Source organism: Perca flavescens, chromosome 6 (genome assembly GCF_004354835.1).
Source record: "Perca flavescens isolate YP-PL-M2 chromosome 6, PFLA_1.0, whole genome shotgun sequence".
Taxonomy (NCBI): Eukaryota; Metazoa; Chordata; class Actinopteri; order Perciformes; family Percidae; genus Perca; species Perca flavescens.
This window is the reverse complement of record NC_041336.1, coordinates 4,117,602-4,137,139: the sequence shown is the minus strand read 5'-3', so window position 1 is coordinate 4,137,139 and position 19,538 is coordinate 4,117,602. Positions and strand designations below refer to the sequence as shown.

The 19,538-nt window shown below is 43.2% G+C and overlaps 2 protein-coding genes across 2 annotated transcripts in view; one reads left to right on the top strand and one right to left on the bottom strand.

Annotated features, from left to right (window-relative positions):
• LOC114557297 (zinc finger protein Xfin) overlaps positions 1-12,507 on the bottom strand; it is a 31,831-nt gene extending 19,324 nt beyond the window's left edge. The window contains exons 1-2 of the mRNA XM_028580724.1: positions 12,373-12,507; positions 8,993-9,104 (exon numbers count right to left, since the gene is read on the bottom strand). Of these exons, the coding sequence (XP_028436525.1) occupies positions 8,993-9,056 (64 nt within the window). The 5' untranslated portion in view covers positions 9,057-9,104; positions 12,373-12,507. The remainder of the gene's footprint in view (positions 1-8,992; positions 9,105-12,372) is intronic.
• A 5,784-nt stretch (positions 12,508-18,291) lies between these two features.
• LOC114557183 (E3 ubiquitin-protein ligase TRIM17-like) lies at positions 18,292-19,151 on the top strand (the record flags this gene model as incomplete). Its single annotated transcript, XM_028580546.1, has 1 exon — positions 18,292-19,151. A coding segment is annotated over exon 1 (618 nt), but the record flags the coding sequence as incomplete, so codon positions are not given.
• Between the last annotated feature and the right edge of the window lie 387 nt (positions 19,152-19,538).

Genomic DNA, 19,538 nt, shown 5'->3' with positions numbered 1-19,538 from the left:
CTACAAATAGCTCAAGCCTGTCAAAGTGACTGTAGCTAAAGCTAATTAGCAGCAAGATGCCTTCCTTCTCCATGGAGGACTACTACAAACTCCTTCAGAAGATTGCAGTTCTGGAAACCAAAATGTACCGGTTAGAAGTAAACGTGGAAGTGAACAGATCTTGTGGAAATGACACCACTTTACCACTGAACCAAAACAATGGACAAAAGCATGCTAACACACGGCTAACTAGCACCAGCAAGACCACAAACAAACAGGACAGCTGTGGAACGGATAATAAATCAACAAGTGGTAGTCCTCCCTGGAACTCTTTTGGTGCAAAGCCTAAGAGTAAATCATTTTCCTGGGAATTGGGAGGACGACTAACGGGCAGAGCACAGCAACCTGAGATTTGTGATACGACCGGCTGGCCTGCGTTACCACCCAGGCAGAGCGCCTCTTCAACCCCTGTACTTAGTAGGACACAGCCGTGGACAACTGCAAAAGGGAAAACCACCAACAAAAGGCCTCCCCAACAACTGAGTGTGCAGGTGAAGAACAGATTTGCTCCTCTGCTGCAGGACCCTGGACATGACCTGGATTACGTCTCATCGTCACACAGCAGGGTAAGGACTGAGAGCAATTCTAAAAGTAAAAAGCTACAGGGAAAGCTAATGACTGGGCCCCAAACTCTGATTGTGGGTGACTCTGCTGTAAAAGATATCAAAAGCAGTAAAAACACCAAAATACTCCGTTATCCCAAAGACATGGTGTCTGACTTGGCCCAAAGAATCACAGATATCGTAGCAGCACACCCAACTACTAAGAACATTATACTGCATATAGGGTCAAATGATGTTGTAAAGCAAGAGTCTGAAGTGCTGAAACGTGACTTTATGGATCTGCTGAACACAGTCAGCTCCATAAATGCGAAAGTGTTTATCAGTGGCCCTATACCGCCAGTCAGAGGAGGAGCTGAGAGATTCAGCAGACTGCTGGCACTGAACAGATGGCTTTCAACTGCATGTACCGACCATTCTCTGCAGTTCATTGACAATTTTAACATTTTCTGGGACCACAGGCATCTTTTTAAAGCAGATGGACTATTAACAAGTCAGGAGTAAAGCTGTTCACCTCTAGCCTACTTTACTCTCTGCACCACCCATCTGCTCCCTTGGCCAAGGGCACGAGACAAGATACATCAACACAAACAAAACAAGAGGAAGACACAACAAAGTGCGGCAGTGATCCACTACAGCCCCCACCTGAGCAAGGATTTGACCATGGGAGACTACAGAGCGGAGACCAGAAATCTCAACTCCCCTGTTCACCTATCCAACACTCCTCAAACCCCCTTTCCAACCCCGACGAGAACTCATTGCCCTCCCCATTCCATAGGAGACCAAAGAGCGGAGATGAGAAATCTCAATCCCCATTCTCACCCGTCCAACACTACTCAAACTCCTTTAACAACCACGACACCTTTGAGGATGTCTTTGAGGATGAGTCGCTCTCTCCTCTTTCCCCCATCCCCATGTTGGAGTTCACTGACCAGATGAAGCAGCTGGTGAATGCTGGAACCAAGTATGCCCCCCTTCCTTCTCCCATCGTTCGCCCCCGGCCAAAAGTAAAATCCCAGGCACCTCTGCCCCCTCAAGAGCGGCAGCTAACTAATTTTCCCCAAACTGATAAGGATGCTTGTTTGCAAAATGCAGCAACCGTTAACTGATATGGGCCGGGTCCAGGCTGCATGCCTAGTAGCACTCATGACTCTTTCCAAGACAAGCCTGGGCCCTGCGTATCAGATTCTTCCACAATGTATGTTGTGATAGGTAATAGAAAAAGAATAACGAATAAGCACTTAACGGCAAACTTTGCAAACTTAGCATCCATTCCTCGTCAGCCACAGTCAGTCACAAAAAATGAAAACACACTAACACTAGCCTTACTAAACGGCAGGTCCTTGGTAGGAAAATCATTTTTAATCAATTATTTTATTATTAAGCACAATCTTGATTTTATGTTTTTAACTGAAACCTGGTTGGACCATAATAACAGTGCTGCTGTTCTTATTGAGTCAGCCCCCCCTAACTTCAGTTTTATGAGTGAGAATAGAGTGAATAAGAAAGGAGGTGGAGTCGCCATTTTGCTTAATGACTCATTCCGATGTACGCAATTATCTTATGGAAATTTTGCTTCTTTTGAATATGTGGCTCTTCAGCTAAGATCCTCCCCTCAAGCTCTACTTCTAAATATCTACAGGCCACCTAAATACTGTGCAACCTTCTTTGACGACTTTAATGAACTGCTGTCTATAATCTGTATTAACTTTGACTGTGTAATTATTGCTGGTGATTTTAACATTCATGTTGACAACCCCCAGGACCGAGGGACCAAAGAACTGTGTTGTGTTTTTGAGAGCTATGGACTGACTCAGCATGTGACACAGCCCACGCACAATAAGGGGCACACTCTGGACTTGATTATCTCCTAGGGTCTGAACATTTCCAAGGTTGTGGTGACTGATGTTGCTCTCTCTGATCATTCCTGTGTTTTCTTTAACGGCACTATCTCTCTGCCCAAAAGTGTTCAAACAAAGTTAATCAGAAAACGGTATATCACTGAAAACACCAGTGAATCATTCATTCAGCTTTTCTCCTCTACACCCGCCCTCACTGGGGCCTCAGTCACTGAGTTTGTAGATAATTTCAACTGTAAAATTACGAATGTTATTGATGCTATTGCTCCCACTAAGGTCAAAGCTGTCTCTGGTAAGAAAAGATCTCCATGGAGAAATTTTATAGTTGTGAGAACAGAAAAAAGAGAGTGTCGAAAAGCTGAACGTAGTTGGCGAAAATCTAATCTCCAGGTCCACTATGACATCTATAAAGAGAGACTTCGCATTTATAATTTGGAACTAAGGAATGCAAGGCGGTCCTTCTTCTCTGACATTATTGCCAGAAACAATAATTCACGTGCTTTGTTTACTACTGTTGATAGATTAACCAACCCTCCAGTACCAATAGCATCTGAACTAATGTCTACAAAGGCTTGCAATGACTTTGCCTCCTTCACAGACAAAATTCAGAAAATTAGACAAACAGTCAGTGCTTCCATATCAAGTACAGGATATGTGTTGTCACAGTGTTCACACAAAACAAAATCAAACATGACACAATTTCATGCGATCAGCCATAACAGCCTGGAGGACATTATACAACATCTGAAAACCTCCTCCTGTTGCCTTGATATTCTACCAACAGGTGTTTTCAAAAATGTTTTGAATTGTTTGGCTTCTGATCTTCTACAGATTGTAAACACATCTCTGCTCTCATGTATCTTCCCACAGGCCCTGAAAACGGCAGTCATCAAGCCACTCCTAAAAAAGAACAATCTAGACATGACACTAATGAGCAACTATAGGCCAATATCAAACCTTCCATTTTTAAGTAAAATCATAGAAAAAGTGGTTTTTCAACAACTCAACCTTTTCTTATCACTAAACAACAGTTTTGATGCCTTCCAGTCAGGTTTTCGACCACACCACAGCACTGAGACGGCTCTTGTTAAAGTCTTTAATGACATCCACTTAAACACAGATAGTGGCAAAATCTCAGTCTTAGTATTACTTGATCTCAGTGCTGCATTTGATACGGTAGACCATGACATATTACTTGACCGATTGGAAAACTGGGTTGGTCTTTCTGGCTCAGTACTAAAGTGGTTTGAATCCTATTTAAAGAATAGGGACTACTTTGTGTCTATAGGTAATTATACATCTGAGCATACAAATATGACGTGCGGAGTTCCCCAAGGCTCAGTTCTGGGGCCTCTTCTGTTCAACATCTACATGCTTCCACTGGCTCAGATTATGGAAAACAACAAAATAAGTTACCATAGTTATGCGGATGACACACAATTTTACATAACCTTATCGCCAGGGAATTATAGCCCAATACAACAACTGAATATGTGCATTGAACAAATTGACGACTGGATGTGCCAGAACTTTCTTAAATTAAATGAAGAAAAAACGGAGGTGGTTGTTTTTGGATCAAAAGAGGAACGATCAAAGGTCAGTACTCAGCTTCAAACAACAATGTTAAAAACAACAGACAAAGCCAGAAATCTTGGTGTAGTCATGGACTCCGACCTGAATTTTAAAAGTCACATTAAGACAATTACAAAATCAGCCTATTATCACCTTAAAAATATATCAAGGGTTAAAGGACTTATGTCTCAGCAGGATCTGGAAAAACTCCATGCTTTTATCTTCAGTAGACTTGACTACTGTAACGGTGTCTTTACAGGTCTCCCTAAAAAATCAATCAGACAGCTGCAGCTGATTCAGAACGCTGCTGCTCGAGTCCTCACTAAGACCAAGAAAGTGGATCACATCACTCCAGTACTGAAGTCTCTACACTGGCTTCCAGTGCCTCAAAGAATTGATTTTAAAATACTTTTGCTGGTTTATAAATCACTAAATGGTTTAGGGCCAAAATACATTTCTGATCTGCTACTACACTATGACCCACCCAGACCTCTCAGGTGGTCTGGGACAGGTCTACTACACTATGACCCCCCCAGACCTCTCAGGTGGTCTGGGACAGGTCTGCTACACTATGACCCACCCAGACCTCTCAGGTGGTCTGGAACAGGTCTGCTACACTATGACCCACCCAGACCTCTCAGGTGGTCTGGGACAGGTCTACTACACTATGACCCCCCCAGACCTCTCAGGTGGTCTGGGACAGGTCTGCTACACTATGACCCACCCAGACCTCTCAGGTGGTCTGGAACAGGTCTGCTACACTATGACCCACCCAGACCTCTCAGGTGGTCTGGGACAGGTCTACTACACTATGACCCACCCAGACCTCTCAGGTGGTCTGGGACAGGTCTACTACACTATGACCCCCCAGACCTCTCAGGTGGTCTGGGACAGGTCTACTACACTATGACCCACCCAGACCTCTCAGGTGGTCTGGGACAGGTCTACTACACTATGACCCCCCCAGACCTCTCAGGTGGTCTGGGACAGGTCTACTACACTATGACCCACCCAGACCTCTCAGGTGGTCTGGGACAGGTCTACTACACTATGACCCCCCCAGACCTCTCAGGTGGTCTGGGACAGGTCTACTACACTATGACCCCCCCAGACCTCTCAGGTGGTCTGGGACAGGTCTACTACACTATTGCCTTTCTTCAAATTTCAACTGCTCTTTCTTTAAAATTCTTATACTGCACTGTACATTTTATTCTTGTCTTTTAATGATCTTAAATTGTTGTTAATTGTTTTAATGCTTTGAAATTGTTTTCTAACTGTTTTTAATGTTTCATGTTTCATGTAAAGCACTTTGAATTGCCTTGTTGCTGAAATGTGCTATACAAATAAAGCTGCCTTGCCTAAAAAAGGTCCCAGTGTGTAACGTGTTTAGTTGTTCATTATCAAAATCTGTGTTGCCTTGTGTTCACAAACTTGTCCTTTTTCATGAATATTTACCTCCACCATCAATTCCAAGTATTCCTATTGCCTTAAAATTTTCGTTTGGAGTAGACACTACATATTCATGCGCCATCTAGAAATACGTTAGCCTGTAAGGGACATACTGCTCCACCTTTCATGTTTTCTCTGTGATATGATAAACTCACAGCTGATGCTTATGCTGCTAACGGGTATCGTAGCTTCCCGCCCCAGCAAGTTTGAAGAAAGAAACACGGAGGACCACACGTTTTCAAAATCCAAATTTCAGGAACAGGAGCCTTCTTCTTTGCCCAGAAAAATAAAAAGGATATTGAAAAGAGCAAGAGACCGGCTTTTTATAGCGTAAAAGGTACTAAAATATAAGTTAGTTCTGTACTTATTAGGGATGTAACAATGCATCGTGAACCAGTTAAAAATGTAAATTTTGGTTGAGATAAAAAAAAATTAATCATCATGCATTTTTTAAACATCCTAGGGCATAATCTATGTCCTTAATGTCTTCATTAACCATTGGTGTGTTTTGGGCGTAACATGCAATCATCCAATCAGAGATCATCTCCCATTCCCTTTAAAAGCCAGGCGCGTTTGGACCTTGGAGCATTGCTGTTATGATGGAGGATTTGCACCGGATTATTTGTAATCTTGTGTGTGTGCGTGTGCGTTTGTGTGTGTGTGTGTGTGTGTGTGTGTGTGTGTGTGTGTGTGTGTGTGCTGCTGTGCGTCCCTGTGTGTGTAACAAGCATAGTGTGCACGCGCTGTGCACGAGCCTAGCAGCATTTTACTAATGCTCTGTTAAAATAACAATGAAATGCTGCGTTATTGACTTTAGACCAGGTTTTAGTTGGTCAATGGTGCGATCACTTCCTGCTGCCTCAAGATAGCAATACTCCCAGAATGCACCTGAACACACCTCCCTGTAAGACCAGCACGCCCAGAATGCACCTGAACACACCTCCCTGTAAGACCAGCACCTGAACACACCTCCCTGTAAGACCAGCACGCCCAGAATGCACCTGAACACACCTCCCTGTAAGACCAGCACGACCAGCACGCCCAGAATGCACCTGAACACACCTCCCTGTAAGACCAGCACGCCCAGAATGCACCTGAACACACCTCCCTGTAAGACCAGCACGCCCAGAATGCACCTGAACACACCTCCCTGTAAGACCAGACCGCCCAGAATGCACCTGAACACACCTCCCTGTAAGACCAGCATGCCCCAGAATGCACCTAAACACACCTCCCTGTAAGACCAACACGCCCAGAATGCTCCTGAACACACCTCCCTGTAAGACCAGCACGCCCAGAATGCACCTGAACACACCTCCCTGTAAGACCAGCACGCCCAGAATGCACCTGAACACACCTCCCTGTAAGACCAGCACGCCCAGAATGCACCTGAACACACCTCCCTGTAAGACCAGCACGCCCAGAATGCACCTGAACACACCTCCCTGTAAGACCAGCACCTGAACACACCTCCCTGTAAGACCAGCACGCCCAGAATGCACCTGAACACACCTCCCTGTAAGACCAGCACGCCCAGAATGCACCTGAACACACCTCCCTGTAAGACCAGCACGACCAGCACGCCCAGAATGCACCTGAACACACCTCCCTGTAAGACCAGCACGCCCAGAATGCACCTGAACACACCTCCCTGTAAGACCAGCACGCCCAGAATGCACCTGAACACACCTCCCTGTAAGACCAGACCGCCCAGAATGCACCTGAACACACCTCCCTGTAAGACCAGCATGCCCCAGAATGCACCTAAACACACCTCCCTGTAAGACCAACACGCCCAGAATGCTCCTGAACACACCTCCCTGTAAGACCAGCACGCCCAGAATGCACCTGAACACACCTCCCTGTAAGACCAGCACGCCCAGAATGCACCTGAACACACCTCCCCTGTAAGACCAGCACGCCCAGAATGCACCTGAACACACCTCCCTGTAAGACCAGCACGCCCAGAATGCACCTGAACACACCTCCCTGTAAGACCAGCACGCCCAGAATGCACCTGAACACACCTCCCTGTAAGACCAGCACGCCCCAGAATGCACCTGAACACACCTCCCTGTAAGACCAGCACGCCCAGAATGCACCTGAACACACCTCCCTGTAAGACCAGCACGCCCCTGGGCGCACAAATGGGCGCAGGTGTATTTGCTGTTTTAACAACGTGGGCGCTGGACGGGAAATTGCCAACTACGTCGCTTAAACTAGCAAAGACACTTGCGTCGGGCTTTGCGCTGCGCCATGTGCAAGATAGGAGCCTTTATATTTCACGGTTACTGTTTTCCGTCAGATCGTTTATAGATTTTGACGTTTCTGACCGCACTTGAAGGCAACTTCATTTCACAGGAGAGAGAGGAAAGAGAGGAGCGAGACTTAGCGAGTGCTTTGTTGATGCAGGAAACTGTCAGCTCCATAAACTCCCAGGCAGTTCAGAGCTTGTGTTTGGTGTTTTTAAATCTTTCTTGTGGCAGCAACAGAGGCAGTGATGTTTCCTGTTTCCTGTACGGGACTCTCACACCGCCTTAAAACACACCGACAAGTCTGATCTCTGGTGTACATGACTGGCCACCGCAAGCATGACGTGGGGATGCGTTTCTCCGAAAGTTGAGTCACACCGCCTTCCCATTGGCGCAGCAGATACAGCTGCAAAACGACAGGAAGTCATTACTTTACTCTGGAGATTCGCAAACCATATGCGAATGGGTCCAAACAGACGCGTACGAGTGCAGTGCAAAAAAGAAAAAAAAAAAAAAGTCAGGTCCGTTAGTTCATCCGTTTGCGTTAAAAAAAAGTTTAACTCGTACGACAGGCAACGGACAGTTTCTGTCGACAACTCGAGCGGAAGTAAGTGTAGCTGTGGTACTGAAACAAAACTGTAAATAAGTAAATAATGATTTCATAACGATATGTTGTCATGTAATCGATTCATTTTGGAGTATTAGAAAAGTTCTTCCGTGCAGAAACAACGCATAGGAAACCTGCTATGGCTAAGTTGGTTTGCAACAGACATCGAATTATTGACATTTAACCGACCTGACATATCAACATCCTGGGCAGCGTTTCTCCACTCAGCAGCCTTTCTGTTTATATGTCTACAGCCCTCAGATGAGAGGTCATCGAGAATTGGACATTCGAACACTGACAGAATGAGTTGCCATTTCTTTTCTAATCACTTCCGACACTTTCAATGGTGTAGTACGACGTTCACCGGGGGCGCACTGCGTACTACAGAGCTGATTTCAAGTGCCAGTGTGAAGGCGGCGTCAGTCTCAACTTTTTCGCCGCAGGCCTGCTGTGTTTTTTTCCGTGTCCCGCGTACTCGCTGCACCCTAACAACACACTACCCCTGTTCAAAATAAACGGAAAGACCTGCGTTTTTGCCGCACTCTCCGACAGCCGACGCAGGCAGTCTGAACGCGAGCTTTGGCCTGTGGACGAAAAGGTGATTTTGAACCCTGTAAACAGTCCCAGCGAGAACGTAACGTTAGTAGTGCTGACCCTGAGCAGGGAGCTGCTGACTGTCCTCTCCTCGTTGTTCTGCTTCCTCTTTCACTCCATTCATCTCGTCATGCTCTAACCCTCACGAGGGGGACGCGTTTCCTCCGGGACTCTGAGACAAACACAGAGGGACACAATTATTAGAAATCAGTCCAGGGGTTTTCATCGCCATTATACGGTTTTTAGGTGCAGGACCTCAGTATCGGTCGATCCCTGAAAGACACACAGCTATTGAGACTGAACAATACAAGTAGAAGTGAAATAAGAGGAAAAACTACGTTACATATTTACTCTAGTACTGTACATAAAAGTTAGCACCACTGTTGACCACATTACCCCAGTACTATCGTCTCTCCACTGGTTGCCTGTCGCTCTCAGAATCCATTTTAAGATTTTATTATTTGTTTTTAAATCTTTAAATGGATTGGCACCTTCTTATTTAGCTGATATGTTGATCTTACATACCCCAGTCAGAGCACTTAGGTCAAATGACCAGCTTCTTTTGGACTGTCCCAGATCCAGACTGAAAACCAGAGGGGACAGAGCTTTTTCAGTTGCAGGTCTTAAGCTCTGGAATCCTCTTCCCCTCAATATTAAAGCAGCTAGCTCTATCGAGTCTTTTAAATCACTTTTAAAAACTCATCTTTTCAAAATGGCTTTTAACACAAGCTGAGCTGTGACATTGTGAATATTGTTTGTAATCATGTTTACATATGTTTTAATTATTATTGTTTCTGGGATATTATGTTTTCAGTGGGTTTTTACTTCTTTTTGGCTAATTAGTTTGCTTTTTATAATGTTTACCGGTATCTAGTATCTGTACAGCACTTTGGGGCAGTAGTGACTGCTTGTAAATGTGCTCTATAAATAAACTTGACCTTGACCTTGACCTACAGATTGGAAAATTGTACAGGTTTTGAGTCAAACTGACAGTCCGTGGTTGCCAAGCAACTAGAGATGCACCAATAGACCGGACAGTTTTCACGTGCTCGGCCATGACCGGCGAGTCAGTCTGACATATGGTGATTTCATGCCGGTCAACGCCGCAATTAACTGACAACAAAAGTTATAAGAGTTACAGTTCTCAAAGACGCACGCACACACGGATGCCACAGCACGCAGTCTCAGTTTCCTTTCTCTCAACTTCTCCGCCGTGTGGGGCGCGTTCCCGCTCGCGGTGTGAAGCGCGTGTCGGCGAAATTCTCCCACATTAGGGAACCTCGTGAATTAACCTGCAACACATCAGCTGTTTGGACATTCTTCAGCGTGTGTGCAGAAGATAATAAGTTTGCAATATGCAACACCTGAAAGGAGAAAGTAGGGCGTGGAGGAACCACACCCAAAACCTAAAACACTTTTTTTTTAGTGTGATATTAGATGTGAAAAGAAGGAAATGGTTCTAACGTTGCTCTTTAGATGTGTGCGAGTTTCCCTCACCAGGAGTAATTTATTCTGTAAAGGGATAATCACCTCAAGGCAGGGCAATAAACAGTTTGTTATGGCCGGCTTGTGGACGGCTTACCTTCCCACAAGCCGGGCATATCAAACTGTTTATTGCCCTGCCTTGAGGTGATTATCCCGTTTATTCTACTTCTTGCTTGCCAACATAATAAAACAATTCAAATACTTTAATAAGTATGCTTTTTCTTATTCAGATGTGCATGCTTATTAAATGTATACTCTGTTTGAGTTCATCTCCCTCAAAAAGTAGTCCCCTTTAGAACTACGGTAAATAACGTTAGCTCAGCTGTAGCTAATCAGTTTCTACAGCAACCACACAAGGCTGCATCTGATCACTAACGATAGTTTAATAACGTAGTTGCTACATTGTATCTCGCTTGCGAAACTATGCATCGACTGACCCTCCGATAGATTTCCGACACATTTTAGAAAACTTTTTAAACAAGGTTTATTTTTACCATGGACCTCATGTTTGAAATTTCTGTGATAGAAAAAAACCTGCCGGGTTAATGCCCTCCTCCCAGCCAATCAGAATCCAGCATTCTTAAACGAAGTAGAATAAATCGTTTATTTTATAGCAGTGTTTCCTCTATGTTGATTTGACCATGGCGGCCCCCCGCAGCAACATTTCTTCCCCCCACGGTATCAGAAATAGGGCTGCATTGTTAGAGTGCATGTCGGAGAATAGCACGGACACACAAGGATGACTAACCAGTTGAGATGGTGTGTGTACGTCCTTGAGAACTGTAAGTGGTATAATTTGGTAAGCCTGGTCTTGCAAATTTAAGTTAGCTGGTGATTTTCGTTGTTTGTATTCTTCACCTGCTAGCTGAATTGCACGTAGCTGTTGATTCGATAGCGAATGCTCAACGCCCTCGCTCATGTTTGTATTTTAGGTGCATTATTTACATGCTGAAGTAGTTACACTGCATTAAGATAATGGAATTAATAGTGGCTTTATTGTTATTTGCTACAGAATGCTTAGCCTATATGTCAAGATCAAAGTTGGCCTATATATTAACTCAAAAAATACAGTTCAATCACAACAAAAAATTAGCCTCATTATGTGTGTGAATAGAGGTGAATAAATATATTAGTTTGTGTTGCAAAAAAATCCTAAAGGAAACACTGTATAGGGATCCATTATCTGTTCAAAAATGTTTCCATGTTCTGTGCAAAATGTAGAAAAGATAGAAAATGAATGTGTGTGTGTGCTGTAAAGTGGTTAGAAAACATGAAATCGGAATTGGCTAAAATCGATATTTGCTGACCTAACTCAAAGAAAATCGGAATCGGCCTAGAAAGTTGTAATCGGTGCATCTCTACAAGCAACATAGGAGCTTCAATACATTATGACACAAAATGAGGGATAACGGTTAAATATTGTGTTAACGTTAGCACAGTGAGGGGTAGCGGTTACATTATCTTATTAGTCTGTCTCCTACTACGTAATTATCAATATAAGAGTTTATGATCACATAAAGTTACATGTATTAGTTGTGGGGGGATGTGTTAATCGATGCGTTATATACAGCCAATCAGAGATGAGAAAGAACCGTTACATTAGCTAATAAACACCAAGCAGTTGTTTAGCTCTGAAGCTAAAAGTTAAGCCAGCTTGTTAATAACAAACTAACGCGTTATAACACATAACGTTAACGTTTCCGTAGTGTTCAGTAGACGGAAGGCGAGTAAAGCCGTTAAAAAGGTCAACAAATTATTGAGAAATGTAGGAAAATCCACCCAGGAGCAGACGACTGCTTTTGAATTTGGCTAATGCTAGCTGTGCTAGCTAGCATTGAGGCAGGCCAGGCGTCATACAACGTAACATAACGGCTACACCGGCGTAACACTCATTTCTGTCTTTAAACGATGACTACGTTATTTTTTTGGAATCACTTTTAAACATATTAACCCACCGGAGGAAGGAGGGACTTCTCAACAGCCTGTCAGGAGAATACAGGCTGAAGTAAAGGATCCAAAACCAACTTTTCTGCGGTAAAAGCGCAGGTGAATGAATTTCAGGAAAAAATTAACCACTGCGCATGCGCATACGTCTTCCTCGTTGAGCTGCTGCTCAACTTTACGCTCAGTGCTGCCGCTGCTGGCCGGAGGACAGACTGCAACAACACAGCAGTAATTGCCATATTATAGGTGATAAAACAAGAGGTTTGATAAGTTTCTATGTATGTTATCAATATCATCAACCTGTTTATTTGTTATGATCCCAAAACATTAACTGTTTTAGGTTACCACTACCAGTTATATTAATTAAGTTTCAAGAGATGTTATATCCGTTTGCACAGGTATAGGACAGATGATAGCTAGATCTAGATAGATAGATAGTAGCCTAGAAATCTAGACTCCCCCTAGTGGCAGCAAATTTATTTGGCAGCCAGGGGGGGTCTAGGCACTCTCTGTTGACTTTCAAACTGCAAAAACCAAATTTTGGTCAGGCCAATCACATCGTGTATAGAGTCGGTGGGCGGGGCTTATGGCTGCTGCTGCTGGGAACAGCGGACCTCTGGAAGACTTGGAGTTAAGCTTTTCTTTGATAAAAGAACAAAGAACAGCACAGAAATCATTCTTAAAAAAGGAAGATGTGTTCGGAGTTTTGCCGACCGGATACGGCAAAAGTTGAATCTATCAACTAGCTCCGCTAACTTCTTCGTTGCTCTGCCTGGTTGTAAGGCAAGGCAAGGCAAGGCAGCTTTATTTATATAGCACATTTCAGCAACAGGGCAATTCAAAGTGCTTTACATAAAACATTAAAGAGCAGTTAGAAAAGAATTAAAAAACAATAATAAACGAATAAAATTGATAGTGCAGTATAAGAATAAAAGTTACAGTGCAGTATAAGAAATTAAAGTTAATAAAATAGATTATTTAAAGAAAAGCAACATCAAAAAGATAGGTGTTTAGCTTAGATTTAAAAGAACTGAGAGTTGCAGCGGACCTACAGGTTTCTGGGAGTTTGTTCCAGATATGTGAAGCATAAAAACTGAACGCTGCTTCCCCCTGTTTAGTTCTGACTCTGGGGACAACAAGTAGACCTGTCCCAGACCACCTGAGAGGTCTGGGTGGGTCATAGTGTAGTAGACCTGTCCCAGACCACCTGAGAGGTCTGGGTGGGTCATAGTGTAGTAGACCTGTCCCAGACCACCTGAGAGGTCTGGGTGGGTCATAGTGTAGTAGACCTGTCCCAGACCACCTGAGAGGTCTGGGTGGGTCATAGTGTAGTAGCAGATCAGAAATGTATTTTGGCCCTAAACCGTTTAGTGATTTATAAACCAGTAAAAGTATTTTGAAATCAATTCTTTGAGGCACTGGAAGCCAGTGTAGAGACTTCAGTACTGGAGTGATGTGATCCACTTTCTTGGTTTTAGTGAGGACTCGAGCAGCAGCGTTCTGAATCAGCTGCAGCTGTCTGATTGATTTTTTAGGGAGACCTGTAAAGACACCGTTACAGTAGTCAAGTCTACTGAAGATAAAAGCATGGACAAGTTTTTCCAGATCCTGCTGAGACATAAGTCCTTTAACCCTTGATATATTTTTAAGGTGATAATAGGCTGATTTTTTAATATGTTAATGTGGCTTTTAAAATTTAGGTCTGAGTCCATGACTACACCAAGATTTCTTGCTTTGTCTGTTGTTTTTAACATTGTCGTTTGAAGCTGAGCGCTGACTTTCAATCGTTCCTCTTTTGCTCCAAAAACAACCACCTCCGTTTTTTCTTCATTTAATTTAAGAAAGTTCTGGCACATCCAATCATTAATCTGTTCAATGCACATATTTAATTGTTGTATTGGGCTATAGTTCCCTGGCGATAAGGTTATGTAAATTTGTGTGTCATCCGCATAACTATGGTAACTTATTTTGTTGTTTTCCATAATCTGAGCCAGTGGAAGCATGTAGATGTTGAACAGAAGAGGCCCCAGAACTGAGCCTTGGGGAACTCCACACGTCATATTTGTATGCTCAGATGTATAATTACCTATAGACACAAAGTAGTCCCTATTCTTTAAATAGGATTCAAACCACTTTAGTACTGAGCCAGAAAGAGCAACCCAGTTTTCCAATCGGTCAAGTAATATGTCATGGTCTACCGTATCAAATGCAGCACTGAGATCAAGTAATACTAAGACTGAAATGTTGCCACTATCTGCGTTTAAGTGGATGTCATTAAAGACTTTAACAAGAGCTGTCTCAGTGCTGTGGTGTGGTCGAAAACCTGACTGGAAGGCATCAAAACTGTTGTTTAGAGATATGAAAAGGTTGAGTTGTTGAAAAAACGCTTTTTCTATGATTTTACTTAAAAATGGAAGGTTTGATATTGGCCTATAGTTGCTCATTAGTGTCATGTCTAGATTGTTCTTTTTTAGGAGTGGCTTGATGACTGCCGTTTTCAGGGCCTGTGGGAAGATACCTGAGAGCAGAGATGTGTTTACAATCTGTAGAAGATCAGAAGCCAAACAATTCGAAACATTTTTGAAAACACCTGTTGGTAGAATATCAAGGCAACAGGAGGAGGTTTTCAGATGTTGTATAATGTCCTCCAGGTTGTTATGGCTGATCGCATGAAATTGTGTCATGTTTGATTTTGTTTTGTGTGAACACTGTGACAACACATATCCTGTACTTGATATGGAAGCACTGACTGTTTGTCTAATTTTCTGAATTTTGTCTGTGAAGGAGGCAAAGTCATTGCAAGCCTTGGTAGACATTAGTTCAGATGCTATTGGTACTGGAGGGTTGGTTAATCTATCAACAGTAGTAAACAAAGCACGTGAATTATTATTGTTTCTGGCAATAATGTCAGAGAAAAAGGACCGCCTTGCATTCCTTATTTCCAAATTATAAATGCGAAGTCTCTCTTTATAGATGTTATAGTGGACCTGGAGATTAGATTTTCGCCAACTGCGTTCAGCTTTTCGACACTCTCTTTTTTCTGTTCTCACAACTATAACATTTCTCCATGGAGATCTTTTCTTACCAGAGACAGCTTTGACCTTAGTGGGAGCAATAGCATCAATAACATTCGTAATTTTACAGTTGAAATTATCTACAAACTCAGTGACTGAGGCCCCAGTGAGGGCGGGTGTAGAGGAGAAAAGCTGAATGAATGATTCACTGGTGTTTTCAGTGATATACCGTTTTCTGATTAACTTTGTTTGAACACTTTTGGGCAGAGAGATAGTGCCGTTAAAGAAAACACAGGAATGATCAGAGAGAGCAACATCAGTCACCACAACCTTGGAAATGTTCAGACCCTTGGAGATAATCAAGTCCAGAGTGTGCCCCTTATTGTGCGTGGGCTGTGTCACATGCTGAGTCAGTCCATAGCTCTCAAAAACACAACACAGTTCTTTGGTTCCTCGGTCCTGGGGGTTGTCAACATGAATGTTAAAATCACCAGCAATAATTACACAGTCAAAGTTAATACAGATTATAGACAACAGTTCAGTAAAGTCGTCAAAGAAGGTTGCACAGTATTTAGGTGGCCTGTAGATATTTAGAAGTAGAGCTTGAGGGGAGGATCTTAGCTGAAGAGCCACATATTCAAAAGAAGCAAAATTTTCGTAAGATATTTGCGTACATTGGAATGAGACATTAAACAAAATGGCGACTCCACCTCCTTTCTTATTCACTCTATTCTCACTCATAAAACTGAAGTTAGGGGGGGCTGACTCAATGAGAACAGCAGCACTGTTATTATGGTCCAACCAGGTTTCAGTTAAAAACATAAAATCAAGATTGTGGTTGATAATAAAATCATTGATTAAAAATGATTTTCCTGCCAAAGACCTAACGTTTAGTAGGGCTAGTGTTAGTCGCGTTTTTCATTTTTGGGACAGACTGTGGCTGACGAGGAATGGATGCTAAGTTTGCAAAGTTTGCAGTTCCGTGCTTATTCACCATTCTTTTTCTATTACCTATCACAACATAAATTGTGGAAGAATCTAATACGTAGGGCCCAGGCTTGTCTTGGAAAGAGTCATGAGTGCTACTATGCATGCAGCCTGGACCCGGCCCATATCAGTTAATGCTTGCTGCATTTTGCATTTTGGTTGTAGCGCTATCCTATTACGTGCAGAGGGAATTTGAAAGACAACCGTTTATCCCGCCACTCGGATCAAGCTCCGTCAATGGTGAGTTCCCAGACCCTACATCTGGATGTGGGTCTGGCTTGTCAGGCTAGTTAGATAGATGATAAAATAACAAATCCACATGAATAATATGGACAATAAAAGAAGGGATGTATAAGCATGAGACGCTTGCAGTGACAGTGCAGGTGAGGTGCTCTATGGTAAGGTGCTCTATGGTGGTAGTGCAAATAAGTGCAAGGATAAAGTCTGGAGACTATGTGCATATGGGCTAATATAGCCAGTAAACAGTGTAGACAGTACAGGTACATAGGAGTATTTGTGCCTATCTCTCAGAGTCAAGCTTTGTAAACAAAAGGCAAAGAAAGGCAATTCTTACTTATTCTACTTATAAGTGATACAAAAACACACTGTGAATTATATACATATCCACACTGAATTATTATGAGTTATTTCACTTTGAACTATTGCACAAACCAATGGACTGGGAAACAGACGGAGATAAAGGTAGACACATTATTATTGCAGTGGCAGTGGCAGTGGTGACCTAAAGGTTAGAGAAGGGAGCTTGTGACCGGGAGGCCGTCGGTTCAATCCCCAGACCGACAGGATAAAATCTGGGTGGGGAAAGGGAAAGAACAGTGCTTGTCCCTCCCTCATTACCACCACTGAGGTGCCCTTGAGCAAGGCCCTTAACCCCCAACCACTCCAGTGGAGCTGCTCAGTGGCCAGCAGATCAGAGTGTGGTTGTACTGGGCAGCTTCCAGGTATGAATGTGGAACTGTGTGAATGTGATCAGGGCGTTCCTGCAAAAGAGAGGCTGCCTCTCAGTGAACCTCCCCTGAATAAATAAAGGTAAAATAAATTAAAAAAAAAAAAAAATTATTATGACACTTAATGTTCACCGGTTTACATTTTGTCTGTGTACATTTGGTTATTTCCCCTTATTGATGATCTTTATTTTTTATAAATCTGTCTGTCTGTGTGTGTCTCTGTGTGTGTGTGTGTGTGTGTGTGTGTGTTTTTTTTACAGTAGGCAACATGTAGTTGGGGGTCCCTACTCAGTCTCTCTTTCAGCTAAGGGGTCCTTGTCCTAAAAACGTTGAAGACTTCTGCTTCAACAAATCTCGACGTTGAAATATTTTCAAGACACAACTTCAAACTAATTTCTTCTCTCAAGATGAAACAGAACTCGCACAGATGTGAATTTGGGTCCAATTTGGAAGTTTGAATCATTTCATTCTAAAACTACTTCAAAAATAAATTAAACATTTGTTGTTTTGGGGGTTCTGTTCAGATAGTTATTATTAAAAGGAGAGAGGAAGAACATCAATTTAACAAATGATTCCTAACTTTTTAACAGCTTAAACTCAAATCTTACACATGCATTTATACAATCACGCTCATATTTATGGATTCAAGGCTTATTCTTTGTTACTTCTGGCTGTTTGGTTTTTTTTCCCTCTACATGCAAACACACACAGCTGCAACTCAGCACACTGTCTTCATTCCTCACAGTGTTTAGTTTCTGTTGCTATTCCTCTTGTTGTTGTTGTCTCAGTTAAGTTGTGTAAATGTTATTTTGCATGCTCAGATTAGTATTTTTTGGGATCTTTTCTTGTATGAATGACATGAAAGACAAACAAAGAAGTGGTAAACAGTATGTAATAGGGACAACATCTTTATTAAATAGTCTGGCATGAAACTGAACCGGACAAACTGTGAAAATGAAGCTCCGCCCCTCGCATGACTCACCGGAGATAAAACAGGGAAGCAGGCACACACACACAACCACTACTTCTACTGAGAGAAAATAGCTACAGGAAGGAGTTCTGGGACTTCAACCAGCTGCTGAATCCACAAACTGAATGTGAGTTTTATAAGAACAAAGACTCAAAGTGAAAGTAACTTTCAGGGAAAAGTTGAAGGGGCTGAGCTGTCTGTCTGCTGTGTTTCTGGCTTCACTCTGAGACAAAATGGCTTCCAGATCAGAGGAGGATCTCTGCTGTCCGGTCTGTCAAGACATCTTTAGAGATCCTGTTGTTCTGGTGTGTAGCCACAGCTTCTGTAAAGACTGTCTGGAGAGCTGGTGGACAGACAAACCAACACGACAATGTCCAGTTTGTAGGAAAAGATCCTTGTCTAACCCACATGTTAGTCTGGTGTTGAAGAACCTGTGTGAGGCCTTCATACAGGAGAGAGATCAGAGATCTTCAGAGGCTCTCTGCAGTCTGCACTCTGAGAAACTCAAACTCTTCTGTCTGGACCATCAGCAGCCGGTGTGTGTCGTCTGCAGAGATTCAGAAACACACATCAACCACAGATTCAGACCCATCGATGAAGCTGCACGACAACACAAGAAGGACCTTCAGGAAACTCTGGAGCCCTTAAAGGAGAAGATAAAGGCTTTTGAACAAGTTAAAGTGAACTGTGATCAAACAGCAGAACACATAAAGGTCCAGGCCCGACACACAGAGACACGGATTAGGAACCAATTTAAGAAGTTTCACCAGTTTCTAGAAGAGGAAGAGGTGGCCAGGTTGGCTGCACTGTGGGAGGAAGAGGAGCAGAAGAGTCAGAGGATGAAGGAGAAGATGGAGGCTCTGAGCAGAGAGATTGGAGCTCTTTCAGACACAGTCCGAGCCACAGAGGAGCAGCTGAGAGCTGAAGACGTCTCATTCCTGATCAACTACAAGGCTGCAGTGGAAAGAGTCCAGCAGCGCCCCCTGCTGGATGATCCACAGCTGCTCGCAGTAATAATCCAACCTCTCTGGATTATCAGGAAGCTGCTGTTCCGCTCCCCATCTCACACTGGTCATAACTTCAGACAGGATGTTATTCGGATAAGCAGTGTTTGGGTCCAGGATCACAGGACTGTAGGAGACCTCCTCCTTCATCTTGTTCCAGATGTTGAAGCTCAGGTTGCCCAGGTGTTTGGCCTCGTGATAATCCAGAGAGGTTGGATTATTACTGCGGTGTCC